Source organism: Culex pipiens, chromosome 2 (genome assembly GCF_016801865.2).
Source record: "Culex pipiens pallens isolate TS chromosome 2, TS_CPP_V2, whole genome shotgun sequence".
NCBI classification, from domain to species: domain Eukaryota; kingdom Metazoa; phylum Arthropoda; class Insecta; order Diptera; family Culicidae; genus Culex; species Culex pipiens.
The window spans coordinates 153,620,694-153,630,053 of record NC_068938.1 but is presented as its reverse complement, the minus strand read 5'-3'; the positions used below and the strand labels follow the sequence as shown (position 1 = coordinate 153,630,053).

At 34.2% G+C, this 9,360-nt stretch overlaps 2 protein-coding genes across 6 annotated transcripts in view; both read right to left on the bottom strand.

The window, feature by feature from the left end:
• Nucleotides 1–8,110: 8,110 nt before the first annotated feature.
• LOC120424599 (uncharacterized) overlaps nucleotides 8,111–9,360 on the bottom strand; it is an 81,912-nt gene continuing 80,662 nt past the window's right edge. Inside the window, exon 4 of the transcript XR_008211991.1 lies at nucleotides 8,111–8,269. The gene's annotated coding sequence lies outside the window, so the exon portion shown is untranslated. The remainder of the gene's footprint in view (nucleotides 8,270–9,360) is intronic.
• Nucleotides 8,111–9,360, bottom strand: part of LOC120429591 (uncharacterized) — a 39,477-nt gene continuing 38,227 nt past the window's right edge. For all 5 annotated transcript variants that reach the window (XM_052707354.1, XM_039594629.2, XM_039594627.2 and 2 more), the window contains exon 4: nucleotides 8,111–8,846. In XM_052707354.1, coding sequence (XP_052563314.1) covers nucleotides 8,691–8,846 — 156 coding nt within the window. In that variant the 3' untranslated portion in view covers nucleotides 8,111–8,690. The remainder of the gene's footprint in view (nucleotides 8,847–9,360) is intronic.

Sequence of the window (9,360 nt, the reverse complement as noted above, 5' to 3'; positions counted from 1 at the left end):
ATTTTCCATTAAAAATTTTAAAGTATGTTGTATTAATCTCAAGGCAAGTATTCAGACGTTGCTGTTGAGAGATTCCCGTTTAATTGTTGAGGAAATTAATTTAGGAAAGGTTCTTTCTCAGACAGCCGGCTGTGGAAAGATCGAACTAAATCAAATGAGATTAAGAGGTGATCATTTACACTCACTTGCGTTCACATGAAGGGGTCATCCTGCTGGAAACTCATTCAATATAAAAAAGCCAAGTTCACAATGAAATTTGGATTTTTAATACTTTGTCCCCTTTTTGTTCAAGATAGTTCACAAGTGGTTAATTTTGGAGTCGTTATTTATCAGTTTGAAATTTATTTCAATTTCAATGTTCACTTCTTTTAAAAGAACGAAACATAACAATTTGTTTACACATTGTTCTAGCTCAAAATTAATTATGATTTCGCTTTATCTAGCCCATTAGTTCATCAGAGAAAAGGAAAGCTCGGAACAAACTCACCGGGTTCATCCTAGTCTTTCAACATACTGCCTAAACTCACGTCGACGAAACACAAATCAGTAGCAAATTTCACTATGTACAATGTGATAGCAAAAGGCTGTCGCTTAAACTTTCATCAGAGCACACACGCAAATCACTTTCCTTTCTTCCTTTGTAAATAACATTTCTTTCCAATTGGATTTTAATCTCGTCATGAATTAAACAGATTTCCCGTTTCTGACTACGTGAAAAAGAACTGTCATTACACATCACAACTACCAATCAGCAACGCGCTCACGCTTGTGAGGTTAGCCCCTGACAGTCGACCTATCAGTCGACTTAACCGTCGATAGAATAAGAATAATTTAATTTGGAACAGTAAAAAGAAGACAAAATCTTGTCGTTTAATTCGACGCTAAATGCATTTTAACTTAGCTCAAATCAATGTACTCCATGTTACTATGAAAAAGGCTTCCTCAATTTGTATTTTAACACTACACACGCGTCCGAAGATAGCAAAATAAACCCGAACAACGCGAAAACACTGCGGAGCGCTTCACCGACCAACCGACTTCGATCACAGACAAGCAGATCCTCTCTAAACTTTTGGAAGTCGCATTTTGTGCAAAAAGTAGCGCGACTGCCGGAAGATTAAGACAGTAAGCAACAGCGCAACTCTCTTTTCCTCCAGATTTTTTTCTCTTCCTGTATTATTTGGTTCTGTTTACTCTTACTCCAGAGCAAATGGGAGCAAAGCAGAGAGAAACAAAAGGAATCAGGGGAAAAGAGAGTTGCTCTCTTGCTCACTGTCTTGCAATTATACCTTCAACATTGACAAAGACACAATATTGATTGGAAGTTTGTTAAAAAAAGATACTTAATTATTGAATCATTGACAATGCTCTTTAGTACATAATTTTTAAAATTGTATGATCCAATTATTCAAATAACATTTTAGGCGACAACAAGACGGAAACCCATTCGTGTCATAGAAAGTATCTCAATATCACAGAGAACCACACAAAAGTCCAGAAAAATCGACTGGTCAGAAATTATTCTCATTTCTAAGTCAACAATCATCATCGCATCTCGTTCAGAAGAGGGAACGTAATTAATTTTAGCTGCTCATAGTTGCCACCTAGAAGAGGATATCCTTGCCAGCGGCAGAAGAAGAATCATCCTTTTTCGACAGAGAGGTTGTTCCAAATGATTCGTCCGAGCGTTGAATGGACACCGCAAATTTCACAATCAGAAAGATGATATCGAATTTGCGATTGATTGCAAACGAGAAGGGGGAAACGGGGAAAAAGCATCGCATTTGTTCATGATGAGTTAGTGGGTTCAGGGAGGATGGAGATCGAGTTGAGTGTTATCCTTTTTCCATTCACCATAAGTGTTTATTTATGGTGTGGATAGGTTTTTCGTCAAAGTAGGGCACACAGAGATGCGTGAATGAAACGATGGAATTCAATCAAGTGTTAAGGGTGTGTGTATTGTTATGAGTATTATTGTTTTTGGGGATTTGACTATCTAAATGAAATCAACGATGAGTGAAAGAAAGTAGAAATTAATTTCCAAGATATAGGAGCATAGTTCTGTTAGAGTGAATACTAAACAAATAAGCACAATATCAGAGAAATACTCCTCTGAACTTAGTAAGTCCAGTTTTTCAATTTTTTATTATTATTTGATGGTTCCGAAGCTATTATATGTTTTTTTAGTTCAATTAAATATGCATAGCATGCATGTCTTATCAATTGTTGTAACAATTATATTCTAATGTTTGTGATCATTTCAAATCTTACAGTTCAAAAAGTAAATAACACGTTTTAAATTGCAAACTATATACCGTCAGCGGGGATGATATAGGGTCTATGGATGAAATTGAGTCATAGCGATTTTTTACGGATTTTACCATTCCTCAGGTTCTTCTCAGTGAAACTAAATTCTGTTCAAAGGGTTGTGTATGGGACATCTTAAGATGACATTTTGGCAGATGTCATAAGTTGAAATACGTTTTTGGCGAAAAATTACCTCTCGAAAAATCTTTTTTTTATATTTTTGTTGGAATTGCTCGAAAAATACTCAAATGTTTGAAAATCTTTACTTCAACCATTATAGCATGTCAATATGATTCCCTCGAACATGAAACACCATTAGATGACTTGTTTTTACAATATCTTTGTATTTTAGTTTCATTTGACCCAATTGCAATGTGAGGGGGTGACAATGTAAGGGGAGAGATTGGTTCAATTTTCAAACGATTGGAATTTAAGGTATAGTTAATCAAATAAAATACATGGGAATGTTTTCAATTTTTTTAAGATTATTTTTTTTTCAATTTGAGGAGAAATAAAAAAGTTATACTATCCAGTGACACTTTGTAGAATGTTTCAACAAGTTCCAAAATATAGTAATTCATTTATTTTAGAAGTAGTAATTGTATCCCGAGCAGGGGTAAGTAACACGGGAATACCAAATTTTGGTATTACTTGGGCAAATACCAGGAACCAAAATATGTAATAGATGGTAAAATACCACAAAATCATACCAAAGTCTTGTATGTGGAAGGGCACAACAATACCAAACCATGTTATTCCAAGGGTAAAATAATACCACAAAATTAAACCATTTCAATACCAAGTTGAGGTCTTCTGGATTTTTGAACATTGCTTGAATACCAAAACTTGGTATTGCCATGGTTTTATTTTAAGGTATTCCCGCGCCATTGGAAAATCATATTTCGTCATTCCTGTGGTCTTCCACATAAATGATTTTGGTATGATTTCATAGTATTTTACCATCCAGGCAAACAAGAGCACATTTTGGTCGCTGTTATTTGCCCAAGTAATACCAAATTTTGGTATTGCGTGCCATTTTTTAGTGTAGCAGTTGCAGTTATTGAAAAAAAAAAACGGAAATTATTCATATGCAACAGCCAAATCTACTCACCTGATGATTCCATGTTGTTCTTAGTGATATTCTTCACAACATCGAATAAATTTGTCATTGATGAACGGCTTGTGCTTGAATTTCTTGAAGCTTCTGAAAAATAACAAGATTGAAAAATAAGTATTATTAAAATGAAACTGGATTGAAATTCACCAAAATTCAATAAACTGACGATTGACTCGTTTTTCAAAGTTATTGGTTCCAGACTTTGAGAAATTTCAACGATTTAAAAAAAAACTTAGTGGGTATATCAAAAAATTTTAAAATCAGCTTTAACATTTTTGGGTTTCAAGTAATTAAAGCGCAAAATTAAATATCTTGTCAAATTGGTAAAAAAAATTCCCATAGTTTCAGAGGAATTTGATAAAACACTTCAATACCAAAATAATACCAAAATGTGATATCCTGAAAATTTTCCCAATTTCAAGGCATTTCTTTAGGGGGTATATCAAAAATGTTTAAAATCAAGTTTGAAATTTCCGGTTTTCAATGAAAGCATTCGCTTTGAGACATCATTTAAGTGCAAAATTTATTAGTTTGTCAAATTGGTCAATATTTTCCCATAGTTTCAGAGGAATTTGCTGAAATACTGTAATACCAAAAAAATACCAAAATGTGGTGTCCGACTATTGACAAATTCTGCAATTTTGCATTATCAAAACAATACCTAAAATTGGTATGATACCAAATATTGCTCTTGCAAATTCCTTAAGACAAATTTTAAAGGGTCCAGGAATACCAAAATTTGGTATTGATACCTGAGAAAGGTATTATTACACATTTCCCTTGTTATTTACTCATGCTCGGGATACTTAAAAGTTTAAAGAAACGTACGATAATTTGAAAATATATTCCAACCATAACCAATCCATTTGAGTCTCTTCAAAACACGCCATCGTTCGCGTTTTTTCACTTTTATTTATTTTTCAATTACTGCTTTTCCAGCACTTATCATCACGCCCTTTTATTTACTTTTGCCTTTTCATAGAGCACCCAGAGTGCATGTTTTCACAGTGTAGGGCGATTCGTGTCCTGAGGTTGCTTTTCATTTCATTTGACATAGATAAATAGATTCAATTGATTATAACAATTAGATAAGCGTTTACAGTAAGATTTGTAACATTGTATTTTGCAGTTTGGATGTTTTTTTTTTCTGCTAAAATATTTTTTTTACACAATTACCATTTTTGTCTGTGACACTTTGCTTAACAAAATCCTTCCATGTAAACACTAGATTATGCAGCGTGTTTCCATCTCAGTACTTATGCAAAATTAGGAATGATAAAAATCACTTCAATTGGCACTGAAAGAGTGCTAAAATCCATTTAAACACATTCGCAAAACAGAACGACAACAAGAACGCTTCTTTTTAATGGAATGCAAAGTATTTCGCTCAACCCTCGCCCACCAAAATCACATCCCGCACAACAGCTTGTGCGGTTCCATTTTCCCAATTTTCACGTCGTCACTTCCGGGGGGGTTTTCCGAACGCTACGAGAGCTAGAGTAAACATCATCACGCACAGTCAATTCTGGAAATTTTCCTTTTCCTATTGCTGCGTGTCCAAAAAAAGGAAAAGAGAGTCACATTATCGTGTGCCGGCAGAGCGCAAATAATTGAATTTGGTTTACCCTTAAAATGGAATCAAAATGTAATTTCAAACGGGTATCCGGCAAAGTGGGTTTTTTTGGGGGATCTTTTTGCACCCCCGATCCAATTTTGATGTTATTTTAACGAGTGGGGAGCGATTGTTTGGGATGTTTTTTTTCCTCGGCGACAGGAATTTTATGCGGAGAAAATCAATTAAATAACAATCACGAACGGTTTGATTGAAAGCTGATTTTAATAACTGTCTTGGTGAAAGGCACATATTGACGCAAGGTTTTTTTTTTGTATTTTTTTTTGTTGGTAGGTTGAATAATTTTAAACTTACATTTAATTTTTGAAATATGACATGATAGACCAATTTTATGTTTAAATGATCTTTATCTCAAATGACTCGCTCAGTTCTACCCAAAACTCACCTTGAAATCCAATAACGAAAGTTCGCTGACTCGTGACACAAAACTTTCCCTTCGAATACCTTTTCCCGACGTGTCACCATTAATTAAACCCTTCTTTATTGTTCCCCTCACCTCATCCGGTGTTCACCGATCATTCGTTTGATTGAAATTAGTGTCAGGATCGGGAAGGGAAGCGTCCTCCGAAAAGTTTTTGAAAGGCACGAACGCTTATCAATGCGTTTATTGACATGGAAAAATTGAAAATCCTAATTTGCCAACAAACTTGGTCCAACCTAGGACTGGTTAAGGTGAAATGGTGAGAAAAGTTTCTGAACCCAAAAATAAAGTCTTTGGAAGGGAAAACTTTGACGGCTGATTGTGTTCCGGTCAATGATTTTATGAGGATGTTAGAAATGTGAATAAGATGATTTGCATGTTGATTTCAGCGCAAAAATTGAAAATTTAAAGAAAACTTTCAGATGTTTTGCAGGTTAAGGATTCTGTCCTGTATACATACATTTTCACTGCTTTAAAAACTTATTTGGTAAAACCGAGAGAGAAACCTTTTTGTTCACTTCCCATTAAGCTATTAATTACCTGATTTCAAATTAAATCACTTTTAGAAGCTGTAATTGAACGGTAAAGTGCTGTTATTTCAATGTTAAGTGCCCGATGCAGTATTTATGAGGTTATTGAATTTTGGATAAATCTTAGTCGAGTGTGTAATTATAAAAGCAAAAAAAAAAAAAAAGAAAAAAACTCCACAGATTGATAAAAAATGATTGAGACTATTCTGATATTTGGAAACTTGCAAGAAAACGGTTTGATTTTTAATTGTTTGTTAAGATTCTACGATTTATTCAAATCAAGTTTTTTCATATTTTTCAACTTTATTCATAAAAAATAGGGAATGTGAAATTTGGATAATGTTGGCAATAACCTAATTTAGTTTACAATTTAAATTAAAAAACTTTTGCCAAACTCAAGTTTACTGTTTTCTTACTATTTCAATAAAATAAGTCAAAAATAAATCAAAATCCATTATTCATTAACATTATTTTGATAAGCTTTTGTAAAAACATGCCATCATAATTATTCAAAAATTTATTGGGATTGTAATTCCTTAAATAGCATTTCAATTCTCAGTTGCATTTAACTTGTAAAAGGAATTTCAAATAAAAATTCACAAATTGACTGTAATTGATTTGAAAATTCTACAAAAGATTATAAAATTATTAAAAAGTTAGAACTTTGTTGTCAGGTGCGTGCGCTCGGGATTCCCGAATTTTCCCAACTATTTGTCAACAATTTACAATTTCGCGACTTTTTCCTGATTTTTGCATATTTTGGCGAATTCTCGACTTTTCTTACTTGATTGGCCGCTCTGGACTGTTTCTTTTTCTTTAATCCACTGTATTTGAGCAGACAGATGTCAAATCTTCAATGTTTTTTTCTGAAAAAAAAATATCTGAATTTTCAAGAAATTTCTTTTTTAATAGAAAAATTGTTTTTTTTTGTAGTTGAAATCAAACAGCTAGGATATGTTTCGAAAACGGTGCACGTTATTAAAAATGTCTGTTTGATAAATTTGATCAAAAATTGCATACTAGATTTTACATCAAAAACTGATATAAAACGAAATTTTGAAGTAAGATTTCTATTTTATTGAGAACAAAATAAAAAAGTAATAACACGGTGGCAATTTTTTTTATTTAAAAATCGGTAGAAAAAATGGCATTGCATTATTTTTTTCTGAATATTCTTCTATCGACAATTTTGCCGATGATACTTAATAGATCCGGAAATTCCTCTTAAAGTCACAGATCTTCGAATTTTATTTTCCGGTTTGTACACCCCCTGCCCTGATAAAAAGTCTGACTAACAGGATATCGCAACAAACTAAATTTAGAATTACAATATACTTACTATTTTTGTATGGACAGCTGCCAAAATTGTATACAAGGCGTATAGGCAAAACAATAACACAAAATGGATTTTTTGATCCTAGGGAAGAGCCCCACAAATTTTAGCTAAATAAAAAAATACAAACATTGCCGGAATTCGGGAAAAATTGCTCACAGACATTTGCGCTGAATTTGTTCCCGAGTAGATACGTATACGTGAAGGTGGGTATAGGAAATCTAATTAAGAAGTCCATTTTTTGAGTGATTCTATATAGCAGGGGTGCTCAAAGTTTTTGAATGGTGGGCCAAATTTGTAGGCCTGTGTTTTTTAAGACAAATCAATATGTTTTTTTTTCAGAATTTTTTACAATTTTTAAATAATACATGTACAAAAAGTTCACTGAAAAAATACATTACTGTTGTAACCTCATATTAAATTGGATAATTTCTTTCTAATTAAACAACTAAAACGCAAGACATCTGTATTTACCATTGCATAATTGACACATATCAACAGGTGCCAGCCATCCGGAGTTCCTCTCCTCAAACGTCAATCACACGTGTGATTACGCGACTGCACAAATTTGCCCAAGCACTTTTCACTTGCCCACCTAAGATGGATCGTCACCAAAAGGAAAGCAACTCCACTTTGGAACGCCGCATTGTGTCATTTGGCGCGATTTGCATAAATGTATAGTTGTTGGTTGCGTGTTAATTTTCATAACTTCTACTTTCAATTGGGGAATTTGTCATTATACTCAAATTAGCGAGTCTGCATGTCTCTACTACGTTTTGTGTCTGTTTGTGTTTGTTTATTTGCATTTATTAATTCTGTTCGTATGTTCGAGCACCATTTTTTCACTTCTGAGTATTTAACGATTTGCGGTTTGTTTGTTTGACATAAATTCCTGTCGGGGGGGTTGTGTGATTACAGTCTCAATGACCTGCGTTTATTTTTTTGGCTGTGATTGTGTAATGTTTGAGGTATCTTTTTGAACGAATCGATATTTTCAATGGTTTTGATTTGGGGATTGGGGTTGATTTTGAGCGCTAAACTTAAGTTTGTACAATCGGTTATTGTGGGGACGATGGTGCAATCTTGCAAACGAGTAACTTTCTTAAAGTTGACGTCTTTTCTTCTTCTATAAAATACTACAAACGATTCAAGTTTCAACATACTTCTTTTTGGTTTTGTGAGTCCTAGCAAAATACTTCGCGTTTGAAACGGGGTATTATCGGTGATTAAACTTAACTTCTAGACGATCTATCAGCTAAACAGTTTTATAATACTTCTAGGGTTGCCTACTTGCTAGTCTTAGCTGCGATGCCCTAAATCTATACAACTACTCAGTGGCGTTTTTTTCCTCAGACGAGATTCGATCGTCTCTTGAGCGCGTTTGGTGATCGGTGGCCGTACACGGTTCGCTGTAGCCGCAGGTTCGTGATGTTGTACAGGTTCAGCTTGATGTAGAAGTTCTTCGGGTTGAAGTCCAGCACCACCTCGCGGAAGTATGTGAGGACCTGGAACGAATCAAAAATAAAACGTTAAAAACTGCCAAAACAACCTTCAAATCGATTGACATTTTCAATTTTGTGAAAATGACGAAAAAAAAGGTCAATGTCGCACCGTGAATCACACAAAAGTGACAGTGATTGGAGGCCAACCGCCAGAAATTGGGCCTTATTTGGACGTTTCAAAATTGCTTCACGCCACATTTATCAGCTGTTTGGTGCGATCGAGGTCATGAACATCGGTGACGACGAAGTCAACGACGATGACGATGCATCAGATTAGCTGATGCGTGAAAGTCGAATTTAGAGTGTTGGTTAGCTCTGATGTCTTTTTTTTTTTACTGTGAAAAATTGTTAATTAAGTGGAACTAATAGTTTCCAATGGGACAAACATGCCTTTGAAAGTTGTCGTTTCTATGCCAGCTATTAAATTGAATGTATATAATGGTTACCGTAATCTGGGGTGAATCGGGACTACAGTCTGAATAGGGACAGCAGTTTTTAGAGGACTTAAAGCTTATAA